Source organism: Python bivittatus, unplaced genomic scaffold, assembly GCF_059951505.1.
Source record: "Python bivittatus isolate LINGU-HERP-01145 unplaced genomic scaffold, Pbiv_v1 ctg000680_np1212, whole genome shotgun sequence".
Lineage (NCBI taxonomy): Eukaryota > Metazoa > Chordata > Lepidosauria > Squamata > Pythonidae > Python > Python bivittatus.
Window position 1 is genome coordinate 3,398,803 of NW_028277095.1, and position 18,702 is coordinate 3,417,504.

General features: G+C 41.8%; 1 protein-coding gene across 3 annotated transcripts in view; it reads left to right on the top strand.

Moving 5' to 3' along the window:
- Positions 1-18,702, top strand: part of BMP1 (bone morphogenetic protein 1) — a 127,634-nt gene that overhangs the window by 80,549 nt on the left and 28,383 nt on the right. For all 3 annotated transcript variants that reach the window (XM_088152147.1, XM_025170924.2, XM_007434809.4), the window contains one exon: positions 11,302-11,426. In XM_088152147.1, the coding sequence (XP_088008273.1) occupies positions 11,302-11,426 (125 nt within the window). The remainder of the gene's footprint in view (positions 1-11,301; positions 11,427-18,702) is intronic.

The window sequence follows — 18,702 nt, forward strand, 5'->3', positions numbered from 1 at the left end:
ATCTGGCCCCCTTGTTCAGAGCAGGCCTCAGTCTGGATATAGCTGAGATATCAAAGAATGCGAAGAACGGGTTTCTATTTTGATGATAAATTATTATTTAGCATCTATATACTTTTTTAGAAAAATAGTTAATTCCTTGAAAAATGTATTCTCACCTGCTGCAGTTAGGGTTGTATGTGTCTTTTGCCTATTTTAATTTGATGTGGCCATCAGAAGTATGACCATTCGGTTCGTGAAGCAAAGCTGATCCCTCTTTTCTGTGAGGACTAGAAATTACAGTTCTGGAAAGACTGATGTTGACATCCTATTGTAGCTTTGTAGCAAATGGAAGATGTGTTGTACTAGCACAGCACGTGTCAGACGTCACATTCTGAGCCAGGTACGACAGAGCCAAGACTGTGTTCTTCTTCTGCTCTCTCTCTGCATCTAATACATAAAATAGTGAACCTACATGGCAAGTTAACAGGCGAGTTATAAGAATTGGAAAAAATGGGGCACGGGAGAAGAGATTTCATGGCAGAGATACCTTCTGCAGTATAATCTCCATGGTGAGATGATTCCCCCTCTTTCAAAATCAACAGGGCAAGACCTGATCATCAAACGAGAGTTAGGGCATGTGCGCAGGCACATTCCCACACACAGACACACATTGCAATCTATAAATGCCAGGAGACTTACTGGGGTTTTTTCTATAAGCTTTGTCTTTTTCCATGCTCAAGCTGCCAGGTTCTCTTCTACCCTAGTGTGGCTTTTGAATGGCACCACAGTGGGCCTTTGGAAGTCCTGGCCCAATCAGGCACAGGATGAACGGCTGGGTAGGCTTCTGCGTGTGCCTGAACAAGGGCTGGGAGCTTGGGAGTGAAAGAAACAGCTGCCTCACTCATGTGGCAGGGAACACGTTGGCGCCAGAAGGCATGAGGAGGAATTGGGGAACAAGAGAAGGGTGGGGGTGAGGGAACTGCTGTCAAGGGCAACAAAGAGGAAATGCTATTGAATCTATTTTCCTGTTCTGAAGTGTTACAGAGTTGAGATATTCCTCTAAAACCCAAGGAAGTTTGCTCTGCATCCTGTTTAGAGACGTGGGCTGTCATTTTGTGATGGCAACTGAATGCACTTTTTTGGACAGGAAAATGTGTTGTGTGATGGCTCCAAGGTTAACACACACACACCCCTGAAATAGTGCCAGCAGGTTTTAGCTTCAGGGCTTGGCAATGACCAAGTGGCTCCCTGCTTTCTTCAGGAATCAGGAGAAAGGGTGATTGTTTGCCTTTGGAAAGCAGAGGAGAGCTGTGCAGTGCTGAAACACCAGGCTTAAACTACATGGCCTTGTTCTGCTGGTGCTTTCTGTCCTCGTCCTGCAGAAACAAAAGTGTAGGAAGCTTCCTTGTAAAAGAGGAACAGAACAACTCTGCTAAAAGCAAGAAGCCAGCTGCTTGAGACTGAACAGATTTCAGTGTAGGATTGTACAAGTGTAGGATCACTTGTAGGATTGGACCAGGCGAGTGGCATGGGTTCGGATTCTTATTTTTCCCAATTCAGCTTAAATCCAGTCCTGAAACACAAACTGAAGCTAACTTCTGCACAGAAAGACGCTGTGGGAGGTATAGTCTGAGTGCCCCTGCTCCCCATATCTTCCCATAGCCTGTTATAATAAAAAACTGAGATTTTTGTGCATTACTGAAGAGTCTTTGTTTATACTTAGGAAAATTGAGTTTTTGACCATTCCATATTGTAAACATGATGGACTAGGGACTAGTTCCATTCCTACTCAGCCATAAACCTCATTGGGATCACTTTAGTGTTCTTAAAGTGTGGTCCTAGGACCTCTGGGGATTCCCCAGACCCTCTCAGGGGTCCGTGAAATCAAAATTATTTGCCAATCGATTTGCTATTTCCCATCAAACAACAGTGAGAAGCAGTCACTGCAGCAAATGCATCAGTTTTAATTTTTAATACGGTGAATATTGATAAATATAACCCATACAAACAAAAGCTCTTTTGGGGTCCTCCATAATTTTTAAAAGTGGAAAGGGATCCTGAGAGAAAAAAGTTTAAGAAATACTGCTTTAGTCAAATTACCCCCTCTCAACCCACATATTTTGAGCTAAATCATGAAGGTGTGAACTACACACACTGCTGTAGATTTTCTGCTGTGTTGGCTCCAAAAGATGAGCCTGAATTTAAATCATTGTCTACCAAACTAGGGGGAAACACCCTTGCCTGCCTCCATTACCCTATTCATAATAAACCAAAGAGCAATCTTCCATGACTCATCTTGCCTGAAAATAGAGTAAAAGCTACCCATCTCTTTCTGCATTGCAAGTGGGGAAACCAATATGGCTTTCTAGATCTCAACCCTTTAAGAAGTTCCACGTTCTCCCATCCTTCCTCTCCCTGTTTTTCTGCCAAGAACAGTAGAGGCAAAAAAGCAGAATGGAAAGGATTGTATCTCCCCAAACCATCAGCAACTATTTCCCACTCTGAACCAAATTAAGTTCACAGCTTTTAGCCAAATGGCCTAATTCTGCGGAACAAAATTTGACGAATGAGTGGATAGATTATAACTAGAATCCCAGTGGAAAGGAAGGATCATAAACATATCTGGCATTTCCTGCTGGTTGTAGCCCTTTTCCCCCCAAATTCAATAGAGGATTGTTCTCTAGAAAATAATCTTCAGAGCTTGAATGTCAGTAATCTTATACATGCAACATTAACCCTTTCCCTGAGAATCTAATAAAAGCTATAGTTTTACTTAGGCCTTTGCTTTCCATCTGCTTGCTCTCCCCATCTGTGATCAAACCTTTCCACTCTTTGCAAAGCATGACCATCTGATATTCTGAAAGCAGAGTCCATTCTTGCTTGTTCAGAGTTTCCTATGTCTGCCCACAGAAGTGTTTTGTCTTATATTTCATTACTGCCCCCTGAAAGGTTGAGACTTTGTAGGTGTAATTGACTAATTACTGTAACATTACATCTGAACTCCAGGGTAGTAGAGTGATTAAGGTATTGGACTAGAACCTAGGAGACCCAGGTTCCAGCAGGCTCAGCCATGGGTGACTTTGGGCCAGTCTCTGTCTCTGGCTAGTCTGGTCAAGTGGTGAAGGGGCTGGACTAGGAGTCGGGAAAGGCAGGTTCTAGGCTATATTCAGCCATGAAAGTCCCTGAATGATTTTGAGCCAGATTTTCCCAATAGGCCCAACCTATCCCACCAAGTTGCTGTCATGGGAATAAAATGAAGGGAGATCTCCATAGACATCTTGGAAGAAAGGCAGGCTGGTAATCTTATAAAGAAATAAACCAACTCCTGGAAAAAAAGCCAACAGAGTTGAGCATAGATTCCCCAATCATGTCTTGCTTACATTAGACCGCAACGTTTCTCTTATCGCATCATGCCTTTGCCTGTTGTCAAGCTGCACAGTTTTTTCCTGGGCCTCTTGTCTCTGGATTCTCCTTTGTATTTTTTGGCTGCTCAACCTTTTTCCATGAGGAGGCTGGATTGGCAAGCAACGTGAAGTGTGAGGATTACTGCCTGCTCTGCAAATGGCCACAGGCGAGGAAGGTGTGGCCCACTGAATGTTCATTCTTGCTCAGCAATTTTCTGCATCTCAGCATGTTTGGGCTGGTATTGTCTGTGTTATCCAGGCTATTGAGGACATGCTTCTGGGTGTCTCATCTGCAAAATTAGCACAGACTACTGTTATAGATGGGCTATAGATGGGCATTTATTGTGCCAAAGATTCCTCTTATATGAGGAAGAGCTCTGTTATCATTCCCATTGCTCTTCTCCTGGTGGAATATCTTTGCTGTTAGCATCTTTGCCTTTACAGTTACCTACAACCACTGTTGCATAAATGCAGTTTAATAATACAATATCATAATACTGTTTTGTTCAGCTTGATGTACCAGCTTCCAGAAACTCTAGACCAGTGTTTCTCAACCTCAGCAACTTTAAGATGTGTGGACTTCAACTCCCAGAATTCCCCAGTCAGCCATCACAGACCCATTTTTGTCAGTTGTGTCAACAGCAAGTTGTGGTGTTTGGAGAACTTGTGTCTCTGCATTCCCAGATTTGCCAGCATTTCTCTGAAGAGCTTTACTTAATCCCACCAGCTTTGTGAGCATCTTCCAAGAACAAGCCTGGCAGTTTTTAAACCTGCTTTTAGGAAATTAAGAACCCAGCTGTCAGCTTGGCAAACAGAGATGTAGCTCTTTCATGACTCAGATTCCAAGATTTACAGGAAACTTTCATGCATGTTTAAATGTGCTGATGACATTATCTCTAAGATGCCATCATTGTGTTTGCTAGACAGTTGTTTGGAAAAGAGCAGGAAGAATAAATATGTTTTATCCAGCATTACGCACAACTTTTATGGTGATGTTGACGGTAACTTCCCTACATGAGACTTCCCTTTCTTCCTCCATGGAATTTCATTGCTTCAGTTGATCTGTTCCAGTTGCTAGCTTAGACCCTTTGCCAAACTGAGGAAAGTGTAACAATAAGTATATCAGGCCAGGAAAAAATTCCTGCAAATCAATCAGGGCAGAAGGATGAAAACTGTAGATCACCAGAGAAAATAGCCCATCTTTCTTCTTCATTCAACTGTAAATTGAGAGCAGTGGAAAACAAAGATTCCATTGACCAAATAAGGAGCCTTTGTGCATTGGTTAAGAAAGAGGAACACAATGCTCAGAAACTTTTATCTTCATTTCTCTTTTCTCAGTGGCGTTATGAGAGTTGGAGTAATCTCAACATGGTTGCTGTAAATACTTTACAGATCTTAGAACTTAATCACAACATTCTTCTTTCAACAAAAGTTTTCCTTTTTCCAGTATTAGCACAGTTTTTTTCATCTTAAATCACAATTTTCAACTGTTCCTTGGCTGGGCTAAACTTCAGTAATGGGTTGCCAGTCAAGGGTCATACACCTACAAGAGACAAGCAAAAACTTATTTTATATATTCTTGGGATGAGGGATAGGAAATCACAGAGATATTTTGAGTTGATTCTATGACAAGATGGAGCAACACATCTGTTTCAGGAACCAGATGGACAGTTAAAAAGGAACAAATGTGTATGTTTTTACTACTTGCTTTTATTATTATTGTTCAACATACCAGAAGTTATTGGACCATTTCTCCATGCACATATAGTAAGGTCACACAAAAGTGAATGACCAAAAGTTTAAGAAAGGTAAAATAAAAATTAGTGAATTAAAATGCTATCTGGTATGGAAATCAGGACCATGAGAACCTTGTTATTGTTTTAATTTTGCAGTAAATGCTGTTCTTATGTTTTATACTTAATCTCAACAAACAGTGGCAAGGGTGTTGATGTGTCTTTCTTCCACAAAGAATGTTTCTATTCTTCAGTTTTTCCTATCCTATTCCCTTATTAGCAAAATAAATTACATGAATTAGAAATACAGTAAGCTGCCATACATCTGGTATATGGTGCCCTTCCATAGAGCAACATTTCCATATTCTAACCCTTTAAAGTGTTTTGAAGCCAGCCATGTGATCGTCTTCATTCCAGTTGACCAGAAAATATTGAAAATAGGCAGGGAAAATCATGAGTCCATCAATGCTCACTCCAGCCCTCCATTAGTAAAAGAATGGTTCAATTAATGCCCCAACTTTGAACTACGACACCTCTTGCAGTTTAAAAAAAAAAAACAACCTCATCCCCTTTCCGTACAAAAAAAGAGAGAAAAAATAAATTGCTAGTGACTGGACTCCCATTTTCAGCCAATGTTATATGTGTTTGTCTAGCTGTTTTGAAAAGAAAAAAAATCTGAGCCCCTGATATGAAGGGGAAGTTGCTTGATCATCAAGCCTTCATTTTTCCTGTATATAAATTCTCTTTGGATGGTGTGGATAATGGCACAACATGATACCTTTGCAGCCAGGTGTTTTTCCCAACAATGTGCAAAACAGTGGCATGACTGTAGGTCACAAGAGCTCCCATGTGTGGGGAAGAAATGTAATGGCTTGCTTGAGCCCAGCGGTTGGAAGTGCAATGAGGCAATAGTTCAGTGCTCACTGCTTCCATAATCAGAGAAAATCAAGCCAGCAAGATTTTGACTGGGATTGTGAAACTGAATCGTAGGATTAAGATTGGGTTTGCTGCTAAAATTGCCTTCAAAATCTTTTAGAAAGGTCAGACTTTAAAGAGTGGGAGGTAGGGTGAGTCAAGAATTCCCACAAATGGGAAAACAGCCTGTCCCCAACTTGGAAATGAGAAAACAGAAGTGTTGCAATTTGAATGACCCATAGCTGATCTTAAAGAAAATGGGCTCAGAGGTCTTGAGGAGGAGGACATTGTGAGAACACAAACATGCAATGCCAATCCTGCACCTGCACAAGTGTGGAGAGACCCTGTGTGTCTAACTAGTTCAGTACTGTGCACTTCTGGGGTCAGTAGCCCATTGCCCATGAGTGCCGGGCATTTAGGAACCCCACAGTGTCATTAAGGGATCGCCAGAGGTGGAAAAGATGGCTGATTCCTAGTCTACTCTGAAGTTGGCTGCTGTCCATGGTTTGGGGCAGAAATCTTTCACATTACCTGCTATCTAATCCTTCTAGCTAGCTGCAATTGAATGTGTGTCCTTCTGTGAGCAAACCATCTAGTCTAGCACCACCATCCCCCCCAAATCCATTCAAAGTAAAAAATTCAGATTTTCAGGGTATAAGCCTTTGATAAGCTTTACGTTTTGCCTTAAAAAAAGGCTTTGGCACAATGTTCAAGAGGTTTCCAGAAAGTCCTTAGAGCTTCTCCTAGCAGTTGAGAGTATCTAGTCCAGACCTGTCCTGGACTATGAGGAGGTCTCACAAGATGCAGGAGGCCTCTTTTCAGAAAAGCCGTTGTCATCTTTTCTAAGCTTCCTTTTCCTCCTTAACCTCTCTCCATTTCCTCAGGCCAATCTGACATGTGGTGTCCATCTTTGGTACAACAAGCCTTGTCCGTCTCCCATCTCATGTCATCCCCCACCCTCACACAAAGCAAGGTGATCATGAAGCTTTTCCTCCTGCCTAATTTCTCTATGGAAACATGACTGTTGCTTCTGTGTTGACGGTTGATGTTTCTGTGCATTTTCCTGTTTTATTTTTCAAGACAAATTAAAGTCCCATGAAAATCCAACCTGAACCACCTTCTTCTTCTTCTGCTGCTGCTGCTGCTGCTGCAAACAGAATCTTTACTCTTTGGCACCTAGCCCATTTGGTCTAGTCCAGCTGACCCAATTCTTTTCTGGCAACTTAGAGAAAGAATCTGCAAATCTCCACTCTCAGCTCTGCCTCGGGTCATATTTCATGCATGTCTAGAGGAGAGGCTTCAAAAAAGGCTCAGGCAGTGCTTCAGTAAAGACACATGTGGGAAATGATTGCTATTATCATAGATTTCCTTCTGTTCCTAATCGTTCACAACAATAAAGGTTAATACTAGTAGCAGTGTTAGCTTTCCCACTGCTAATTGCCTCTGTTGTGATTCGAATTATTCTTTACTCAGGTACATTTCTTGAGATGACTTTTGTACTGTCTCAGCTCTAGTAGGAAAGTTGTCGCAACTTGCAAATGGATTGGTTCTCACACTAAGAAATCTAGGGTTTCTCATGACCTACTAACTTCCTTAAATAGCGTGATCCTTTCAGAAGAACCACGTCAGCCTGATACTGATTGTTGAGACTCCCAGTTCTGTCTGATGTGTTGTAAAGAAACAGTGACTGTCAATGTCAGAATGACCAAAAAGATGGATTCTGGTTAATAAAAATCTCACCTGTAAATTCAGCAATACTTCAGAGTATGCAGAGCATACACTACTTCTATGCAGTAAGTTAGGAAAAACAGCTGCAGATCTTTAGGTTTGCAAGCCAGGGACCACAACAAAAGAATCTAGGCAACTTTTGCCAAACATTTTAATTCAGAGAGCAAAAAGTGTCAAGCACAGACATAATTTTAGCTGAGCCGTCCGACCAGGAAGCAGTAGAAGCAGAAGGTATTTCATTTTGGCTGATGAAATGGAAGGCTCTAACCGTCCAGTCCTTAGAGAACGTGCGCTTTGGATTGGATGTTTCACCTCCTTTTTCTGACATATTTTCAGTCTCCTAAGCCTTCAGAGCCGGGCGTGTTGTATAGACATGACGGGACGTTACTACCATTCACAGCCATGTGACCGAATGTATCGGATGCCCTCCCTCCCACTCTTTCCCCATTTACACACATGAATGGAGTAGGAAGGGCAGGAGAGCCATGTTTAAATAAATAAAAAGGGCTGGTTGAGGGAATGGGAACCCCTGCTATCAGAGACAACAGGGCTTCCAACCCTGACCAGCCATTTTTCCATAATAGAGATTTTTTCACTCCATTCATTTACACGGGCAGGGTGAAGAGAAGAAAGGGTTAGACCAGCGAAGTGTATCTGTACTCTCTGTGTGTTCCCTGGTGGTGTGTGTTAGTTAGTTTTATGCACGTGTTTCTGTCTCTGTGTTTTCTACCTTTCTCCTCTGTTTTCAGTTCTTCCTACATATATGCATTTTCCATTGGGGCTTTATTCTCTCTCTGTCTTTTCTTCACTGTCTTGGTGTATAAGAACACACACACAACATATTTATTTATTTAAATAAATATGAGATGATAATGCCCCACACATACACCATGGTAGCCGTTTTGTAACCTGCCATTCTCTCCTCCTACGGCAGCCATTTTGTAGGCCTGCCAGAACACTTTTAATTTTTTAAAAATGCTCAGTTTTATACAACTGCACATGCCTACAGTAAGCCCAAACAAGGAATGTGCATGTAAAAAGAGGAGGCTATGCAAGTTGTGTTGGTTGAGTTGTAGAGGATAGGGCATATAGCCTCTGATTTGGAAGAGATGAGGAAAATCCAATCTGTCTCTGACATGGTTGCTGGGGGACTCTGTGAAGATGCACCTTTGCATTTACTGTTTTGGTAGCAGGCTTCATCCTGTGATAGAAAACATTGCTCAGGCCAGGCAATACTTTGTAAGCAACCAGACTGCTCTGGATCAGTTTCCCAGTATCTTTGGGTAACTGCTAAGAGGACTCAGTTGTCTTGGAGAAAAGCTTCTGATTAGAGGTAGAGAGTAGTGAACTGGGCTATGAGAAATAGTGCTACTGAGACAAGAGCCACTATCCTAGATTGCATGAGACATTTCTGCATAATTGCAGCTGAGAAATGTTTGAGGGAAGGGTATAATGCAAGGAGTTTCCATATCACACGCTCTCCATTCCCCAATCCTTTCCAAAGCAGTTTGAAGCCAATTGTTCTTCCTTCTGCAGCTGTCCAAACACTGAGACAGGGAACACCATCAGCAGTCGGTGCTCACCTTCCATCTGATCAGTAGACATCTCAGAGTATCCCTTCCCTGAAGTACTACAGATCCTGGACCAATACAGTTCCTTCCTCCCCACTCCATACAAATTTATTCTCATCACTCTTTGAGTAATTGTTATGAGGGAATGTTGGCTGTAAAGAAACCGTTCCTCTATCGCATTTAAAAGCTTGTTGCAAATTATGAAAGTGAAATGATAGAATGTAAATATTGTTCAAACTAGAAGCTTTCCCCAGTATCTGTAACAATGGTTGTACAGGTGGTCCTCACTTAACAACTGTCCTGTTTAGTGACCAAAGCTATGACGGTGCTGAAAAAATAATTTTACGACTTACAACCATCGCAGCGTCCCCATAGTCACATCAGAGAGATTCAGGCATTTCACAGCTGGCTGGCATTTACGACTGTCGCAGCATCCCACAGTCACGTGATCACCATTTGTGCGCTTCACAACCAGCTTCTGACAAGCAGAGTCAATGGAGAAGCCAGCAGTAAAATTGCAAGTCACGGTCACATGACAACTCGCTTAACAACCGCAGGTGATTCACTTAATGACTGTGATGGAAGTGAGGTCACAAGTCCATCGTGGTCCCATGATGTCTCACGTAATAACTGCAGCACTTAGCAACAGAGTTGTCAGTCCCAATTATGGCCATTAAGTGAGGACTACCTGTACATTGCGGTGGGGGTGGGAGATTAATAGTCGCCTTGAGTCCAAAAGGCAGAGTAGATAAAAGTTTCAACTAATGGGAAAACAGCCTATCCATAAGCCATAGGTTGAAAGGGAAAGAAAAATTGTTCCAGTTTCAAGTCAATTTGTGCATAACCAGAAATGCTTGGACTAAACCAGCTGGTCCTGTGAGGTCAGATGGGTCTGGAGCTGCTTTACAACTGCTGTCAGAGCTCAAACTGTTCAGGCTTGCAAGACTTTGTGTGGGCAGTTCCTTTCCTGTGGTGAGGTTACAGGGCTGCTGGATTTACGCCCTTGCGCCATTCTAATTACAAGGGCATCCATGGCTGTTTTTAGTAACTTGTCCTATGTTCTTGCAGCCAAGTTGGAATCCTTCATAAGGGCAACGGGTTTAAAAATTACATGGAAACCCTGGGAGAAGAAACGAAGGAGCGAAGGGTCTGATGTGGCCAAGAACAGGAATCAGGGCCTGAGGCCACAACCTTTAGATGCACCCAACTTGGAACTGGGCTAGTACAGAAATAGCTGATGATGATTTTTTCCTCCTCTTTCCCATTTCAGCTCCCATCTCTATTTCTATACAGAAAAGTAGCAATCACAGCAATACAGACTTAAAAGATTTCATGCCCTGCTAATAATACGATTGCAGAACCCAGTGCTCTCATGCATCCCAGACAATGTACAAGTTAAGTCTCTGCTAATATTTCTGTGATTACCAAATGACTGTTACTCTTGCCACCCATAGAGATGATAATAATGAATGAATGAACTCCATCAGGATCTTCTTTAGACAGTAGGTCATTCGAAGGATATGGGACATGATGGCCTACCTAGGCTTTTTTCATTTCAATAATTTTTTACCTTTCTTATTTCGAAATCCTTTGGAAATCCCTGTGAGTCAAATTTAGATACAACTCTTCCTTTCCCCATTGTTAATGCCTATAGAGGAAAGATATCAAGACCACCACATTGATTGAAACATGGGACTTTTCTGATGCCATGCATGAATACTCTTCCAGTCTAAACACAGACCAGTTCAAAAGATATCTATTCACTGGGAAGAGGGAAAAGTAAGAAAGGGTGGGTGCTTGTAAATCCAAGGCTATATTAGCCATCATCACTGTTACTTTCTGTCTTGAAAAATAACCTACCTGTTGTTTCCAGATGGCTAACTCCCAGTAACCAATTATTGTATGAACCTTTGGTTGTGTCTGTGCAAGGCAGCTAGGAGCTGAGAATATTCTCCTTTATGTTTGTTTCAGGGGGATCTTCTTAGACACCATTCTTCCCAAATATAATGTGAATGGGATGCAGCCCTCCATTGGACAGCGAACCCGGCTGAGCAAAGGAGATATTGCCCAGGCACGCAAACTCTACAAATGCTCTCGTAAGTATTGTTAGTTGCATCTTACAAAAGAGGAGTCTAGAAGGGCTTCCAGATGGAGCTTCTGCTGTATAATTGCCCTGTTTCAGTGCAAGAGACCCCACCAGCTCCTCTATATTTTATTTTTCTTAGGAAATAAGGTAGTGAAGGGAAGATGGAATGGAAATACAGGGCCTTTAAGTTGGGAATCCTAGGAGCTAGCCATCCTCAAGCCCCCCAGGTTATTGTTGCTAATACTGAATATTTGCTTACTGTTGTTCATTGGCCATGTTAAATGCTTCGTGGAATCTGAATGGATACAGCAAACCCTAAGATTATAAGTCTAATAGCTTTACTCAATGATAAATACATAGCAACAAATCTTGCTCATTTATCGTAAGAAACCCAAACATCCTCCTTCAGCAAATGCTACCATTTTGAGGATCTCTTATTTTCTCCAGCAGAATGATATTGTTAGGAAAAATATATTTCTTTTCCCAGTGGGAGCAGTGATTGCTTCAAGGAACGCTAATGACTTTATCCACACATTGCAGATAAGGCCCTGTAGTATTACAGGAGGCAGCCATTCCTGAACTGGACTCTGATCACAATACCAGTCATTAGCTATAAAAAGGAAATTTGTACTGTAGCACAAACTATCTCAGGACAAAGAGTGGAGAAGTCTTCCTTCCTTGCGTGATTTGTTTTACAAATGTGTACCACGCTTTTAGTCAGATGCTCAGGATGAGCAGTAATTTCAGAACACAGTGGATCCAGTACTCATATTATTGTACCAATTCTATTTTACAGATGGAAGTTTCTTTTTCTCACTCCTGTTTCTTTTTCTTTTTTCCCCCAAGACTTGGTAACATAGATATCATTCAGGTAGCTTCCTTCCATGAGACCCAACTTGGTCTAGTGCTGATGGTGATGGACTAGTGATGGAAAAATTCCAGACATGTCCTTAGGCATGAAGCTAGCTGGGTAATTTTGGGCCAGTCATTCCCTCTCAGCCCTAGGAAGAAGGCAAGGGCAAGTCACTTCCATGATGTTGCCAAAAAAACTGCACAAACTTGTCCAGGCAGTCACCAGGAGTCAAGACTGACTCAAAGGCACACACGCACACACTCAACCTCTAACTCAAGCCTTGTCCAGCAGGCTCGTGTTCCTTCCAGATGGTCCTTAGCAGAAAAACTATTGTGGTCCCTAATAATGAATGAGATGATGGGAGGCAGAAGGAGTTGACTCCTGTGTCTGGGTTATAGCAGGGAATGGGAGGTGGGTTGCTACCATCATGGACCATGGCATTCCCTGCTATGTGGAGCCTTTAAAGTCCCGGGTAGGACTGGGGCTCTGGCATGGCCAGAAAGAAGAGGGAGAGAGAAGGAGGGACTATTTCTAAGAAGCATCTGGCATAAATACAAGTACAACTTCCTTCCACACAGCTTTCCCACATCTCTCTTCTGTATCTCTCATCCTTTCTGCTGATGATTTAAACTGCTGTCACCAGCCATAGAATAGGACTATCTAGTTAGGCCTTGAACCTCCAAAACGATCCAATTCCCACCCACCCAAATCATGTTGAAATTTAGTATTTCCCCAGTGGGAAATTGGGGAAAGGGAAATAATACATGCTAAAACTATCTAACTATCTATCATCTTCATGTTAGTCAGCTGGACTGAAGTGTAATTTTTACATTTCTGACTGTAACGCCTCTGAATCTTACAGCTAAATTTCATCTTAGTTAAGATTATATTTCATGTTTTACATTTGTCCACTTCAAACATTTCTCCCAACTACATATAATCATTCATCATAAAATCATAGGAAGGGAGCTTGGAGGTCTTTGATTCCAACCCCATGTCCAAGGCAGCAGTACTCAGATCATCCCTGACAAATAGCTGTCCAACCTTTGTTTGAAAACCTTCAGTGATGGAGCACCCATGACTCAAGGAAGCAGGCTGTTCTATTGCTTATTAGCCATCAAGGTCAGGAAAGTCCTCCTTATTTTAAGTTTGGAGCTCTCTGTAAAGCTTCCACCCATTGGTTCTTGTCTTATCCTTGGGCACTGGAGAGAATAAATCCATACCCTCTTCCCTTTGACAGTCCTTCAAGTATTCAAGAGCCAGTTTGGTCTAGTGGTTAAGGCTGCAGGCTAGAAACCAGGAGACTCTGAGTTCTAGTCCCATCTTAGGCATGAAAGCTGACTGGTTGACTTTGGGCCAGTCACTCTCTCTCAGCCCAACTCACCTCTCAGGGTTGTTGTTGTGGGGAAAATAGGAGGAAGGAGTATTAGGTATGCTTGCCACCTTGAGTTATTTATAAGACTAAGAAAGGTGGGATAAAAAAGTCTAAAAAAAAAGTATTAGAAGTCTGCTATCATGTCTCCCCTTAGCCCTCTCTCTCTTCTTTAGGCTAAACAATTGACATGTGCACTACAATCTCCTATGGAGAGTCTGCCCTTTGGAGAGTTACCATGGTAGAAGGTTTTTTGCCTTCAGACTATTGATCTCAGCCTGTGTAGGCTAAACCCAGAATGTTTCCATCCTTCTGTTGTATTTTATAATCCCCCAAGGTTTCACGTAATGCTCCAATCTTACCTCTTCCCACTGCTTTTCAAATGGACAGAGGCATGACATAATGCAGGGGTTTGGAGTTGGATGGATGGCTCTGACCTTCACCAAGTCTTTGGAGACAGTCCAATCCACGCCAGTTTTGGCTCTCAAAATCAAACAGATGTCAGAACAGAAGGCGAGGAACCAGGAGCCAAAGACAGAGAAGTGTGTGAAACTGTTGCTTCCTGTTTGATTCCCAAGACCTGATCTGGCTTGGAGTTTTCCAGCATCCATCCCCTACTGGGTGTCTGTTTCCGTGGAGAGGACAGACGTTTACAAACAGAACTGAGTTGTTTTTCTAGTAAGGAATGCAGTGTTTCCTGCAGGAAATTCTTCAAATGGGTGACTGAGCCAGTATGAAGAAGAGGGAAGAAAGACAGTGTTGGGATGGGACATGTGTGGGGAAATCATTAGGGAGAAACAGAATTGCAGATGAAGGAAAGAGCTGGTTTGGGAGTTGGGGGTATTAGAGCATTGATGGTTTCGTGCAATGCACTAGGGCCTTTATCTGCCGTTCTCCTCTCCCTACTTCCATGCCCCCAACTTCCCATCCTTCTGCTTTGTTTTTTTTCTGTTTCTTGTCTATAATAAATCTCTCTACATTTTGGTATCGTTGCAAAAGGTGGCAGGGAAACAGCAGAAGACTGAGGCTCTGGACCACTGCCCACATAACATAACCACAGAGATTCTCACTTAGTAACCATTGTCTCCCCAGCCTTCTCCCTCTTCCCCCCGATGCTGCCATGAATAGAAGCTGACAAATGGTGTCTGTAGTGAAATACCCAAGGAGAGCTTCTGAGCGACTTGGGCTTCTTCTTTTGGCATTTTCAAAGTAAGATGCAGAGAGGAGAAGGGCAGAGGTTCCCTGTGGGGAGATGTTCTGCTTTATAAGGCCCAGCACGTGAAGCAAACCTTGAGAAGGATAAGCTGAGGCTCGCTTTTCCAAAGTGGGGTAGCTAGTCAGCTCTCCAAGAGGGAAGAGGACTTGAGAATCTCAGTGAGGGAAATGCACTGAAGATGCAGCTGTTTGGCTCACTCTTGGCTGCCTTTTACCTGGCAGAAAAATTATACAATGACAGTCCCAAAGCCCCAGGTTACTTGAGCCTTTGCTTGACTCAGGCAAGCCATCAGAATGCTTATTAACTTCTCCCATTGAGTTAATGAGCTATCTAGGATCTGATTTGATTTCTAGGAACTGCCACATGTGATGAATTGATGAAGCCCAGATCTTCTACCTGCTGCGTGAAATAAGCTTTATTTGCAGCTTCCTGTAAAGCAACTTCTTTCATTACAAGGCTCTGCAAGTGAATTGTGCCTCAGAGTTAAGGGGAAACATCTCCTAAATGTTCTGAAAGACAAATGTAATGATCAAAAGACAGAAGAGGGTGCATTTCTCCTTCTCATGCAAGAGTCAAGCTGCCTATCCCTGTAAGGATGCTCAGCTCTTTCAAGAAGCTGTGAACACCTATAGATCAAGTGCAATGAAAGTAGCTTTCTTTTGCTTCAGTCATAAGAAGCTAAGAGAAGACTTCTTGGATCAAGCCAACCACCCATTTAATCTAGCAGGATTAGGAAGTTCACAAACATGGAGAGGGGAAGGATATCCCTTCTACTAGTTAGCTGTTCCTTCAGATATATTGTGTGTAATTCCACAGGTACTTAATATTGTAGCCTCAACTACAGTAGACAATGATAACCTCCATGAATCTGTCCATTCCTCTTTTAAAAACATCAGTATTGGCGGCCACTACCATATGAGATAGCAGCAGATCCCACAATTTAATGATGGAATTTATTTCTATAATGTGTAAACTTTATGTAAATTATGGCCATATCTATAAGCAAAGAAGTGTTCACAAGTAATATGGTTTCCTTTGTGTATTATAAATCAATCAATCAATATTTTATGATGGTCACAGACCAGAATTGTGTATTATAAAAAATTGTTGTGGCCAGAACATTTTATCCAGCTTTGTCAGATATAATCCAGTGTTATTTGGATATGGATCTGAAGAGTAATTTTAACACAGAGTCTTGGAAAGAGATTCCATTTCTCTGCAAATTAAAATAATTCTTTGTTCTTTGAGATGTATAGACCCAGCTCTGTGGATATGAAACATAAATGTTATAATACATTATTGACTACAAAATCTGTCATTTTCTGCTGTTATGTTCTAGCAAACATAGGTGGCCATCTGATGTTTGGGAATCTTTGCTGAGATAGTCACCCTTTGGCCTTGATCAAGAAAACGTGGATTGATTTTGGCATGTCAGAGTGAGATATGAATAACTCACAGTTCATTGTTCTATACTTCCACATCTTAGTTCAAAGTCCAAGAACATATAAATACCCCATATGCCATTTGACGTGGAAATGTGGTCAGAGGCATGAGTCAATCCCTTGTTTCTCAGAAACATCTCCCAAGCCAATTTCTTCCCAAGAAATTACATGAAATTCCCCCAAATTCCCAGACATTCTCTAGTAGCCTGGGCATCAGAGCCTTTCGATTACAAAATCTCTCATCTAAAGGTCAATGCTATAACAAGATATAATTTGAAACATATTTTCCTAAGAAATCAACAGGTTCCACATTTAAAAGTCTATATAACATTATTTCTACAAAAATGATAATCCAAAACAGTTTTTAAAAGAACAACATTTTGCAAAAGTACTTTGTCTCAGATTGGGTTAAAGATTAAAAGTCAAGTTTTCTAATTAGGATAGTCTATTTCTTTCAGCCTGCTGTAAGGACCTTTTTTTCTTAAAGCAATTATGAAATAGGCCAAATTTTGTCTCTAGATTGTATTTACGTTTCTCAAGAATAGAGGGAGCTTTTCTTGGAGGAGAACCTTTCCCAGATTGGATTTCAGTTTTTCTGGGTTCATAGAATGCAGGTTATTCAGTACCAGTCCTTTCCGGGGGGAAAAAACCTGACATTTGGAAGATGGTTGTATCTAGACTTCTTCCTGAGATCGTAATTCATTCTGTTTGCAGAGAGTTTTTTTTTCTGTGTGAAATGAATGCACATCTTTCTCTGTATAGTACAGGAAAAAAATGTAATTTATAAACATGCTGACTGAATAAGCTGGATTTGGTATTTTACTTTATAAGCCCCTTGGCAGCTCGTTAAGAAAATGTTTTTAATAAATAAGTTGGACATGGCTGAGAGATCCTTTCTCCTGACCAGCTGGAACAGCTCTCTCTGATTTCAGCAGTTACTACCTTAAATTGTCTTTAACATATAAACAAACCAAAACCATGAGGATTTTGCTACCTGTGCTTGTGTGTGATATGAATCGCCCAGAGTTCCCCCATTGGGGGGAGATGGGCGGTTTAAAAATTTAATAAATAGATAAATAAAAATAAATATAGCTTTACGTATCAGTATTTATTTTACAGCTCTGCCTTGCTCTTTCAAAAAATAAAAAGATTCTAGGGTGCAGAATTTTGCCATCAATAATCATGAGCTCATGCTTTTCTGTATTTAAAAGTTGTAGAGTCAAAAGTATACCCCACTGAGGAACAGTAAGAGACCTGTTCAGGCACAATCAACATTTAATGAAAGTGAAGCGAAAGAATGATGGCTTTTAATCCGCCGAGGCATGTTTTGTACTTCTAGAAGGAGAAAAAAATAATTTGCTCGACATCAACCTCTAGAGAGCCAGTTTGGTGTAGTGGGTAAGGGATCAGGCTAGAAACTGGGAGACTATGAGTTTGAGTCCCTCCTTAGGCACAGTCAGCTGGGTGACCTTGAGACAGTCTCACCCTCTCAGCCCTAGGAAGAAGGCAAGGGCAAGCCACTTCCATGATGTTGCCAAGAAAACTGCATAAACTTGTCCAGGCGGTCACCAGGAGTCAAGACTGACTCGAAGGCACACACGCATACACAATCAACTTCTAACTCAAGCCTTGTCCAGCAGGGTCATGTTCCTCCCAGATGGTCCTTAGCAGAAAGACTATTGTGGTCCCTAATAATGAATGAGATGATGGGAGGCAGAAGGAGTTGACTCCTGTGTCTGGGTTATAGCAGGGAATGGGAGGTGGGTTGCTACCATCGTGGACCATGGCATTCCCTGCTATGTGGAGCCTTTAAAGTCCTGGATAGGATTGGGGCTCTGGCATGGCCGGAAAGAAGAGGGAGAGAGAAGGAGGGACTATTTCTAAGAAGAATCTGGATCCCCTGGTGTTTTGCTGTGAAAGGAAGAAAGCAGCAACAGAAGAGAACATGAAAAGTCTTGTAAGGTTTGCACTGTCTGTGTTCAAGTCCCAACTTCTGTCACTGTGGCAACATGGCATCCGGCTTGGTTTCCATAGTTACTTTCACAGCTGCAGAACAAGCTATAGATATGTTGGGGGAGGATTAAGGGGGGGTTATCTCACATGAGCCAATTTCAGGAGCAAAACAAGTGATAAGAAATAAGTAGCAGATCTCTGTGCAGTACAGTTCATTGGAGAAAGAGTAGGGTAATTCTGTAATTCTTCCATGCAGGTACCTCAAGCAGGATGATACAGGAACCAGTGTTGTGAAAATACATACTTTTCTTTTTCAGTGCACAATGGCAAAGCTAGGATGGAAATTAAAGTATGTCACCGGTGCCTGGAAAAATCTCAGAAACTAGAGGAAGGGATGAACAGCAGAGCTAGTCATAATTTGTTGTTCTTTCCCATGAGAAGGAGAAAACA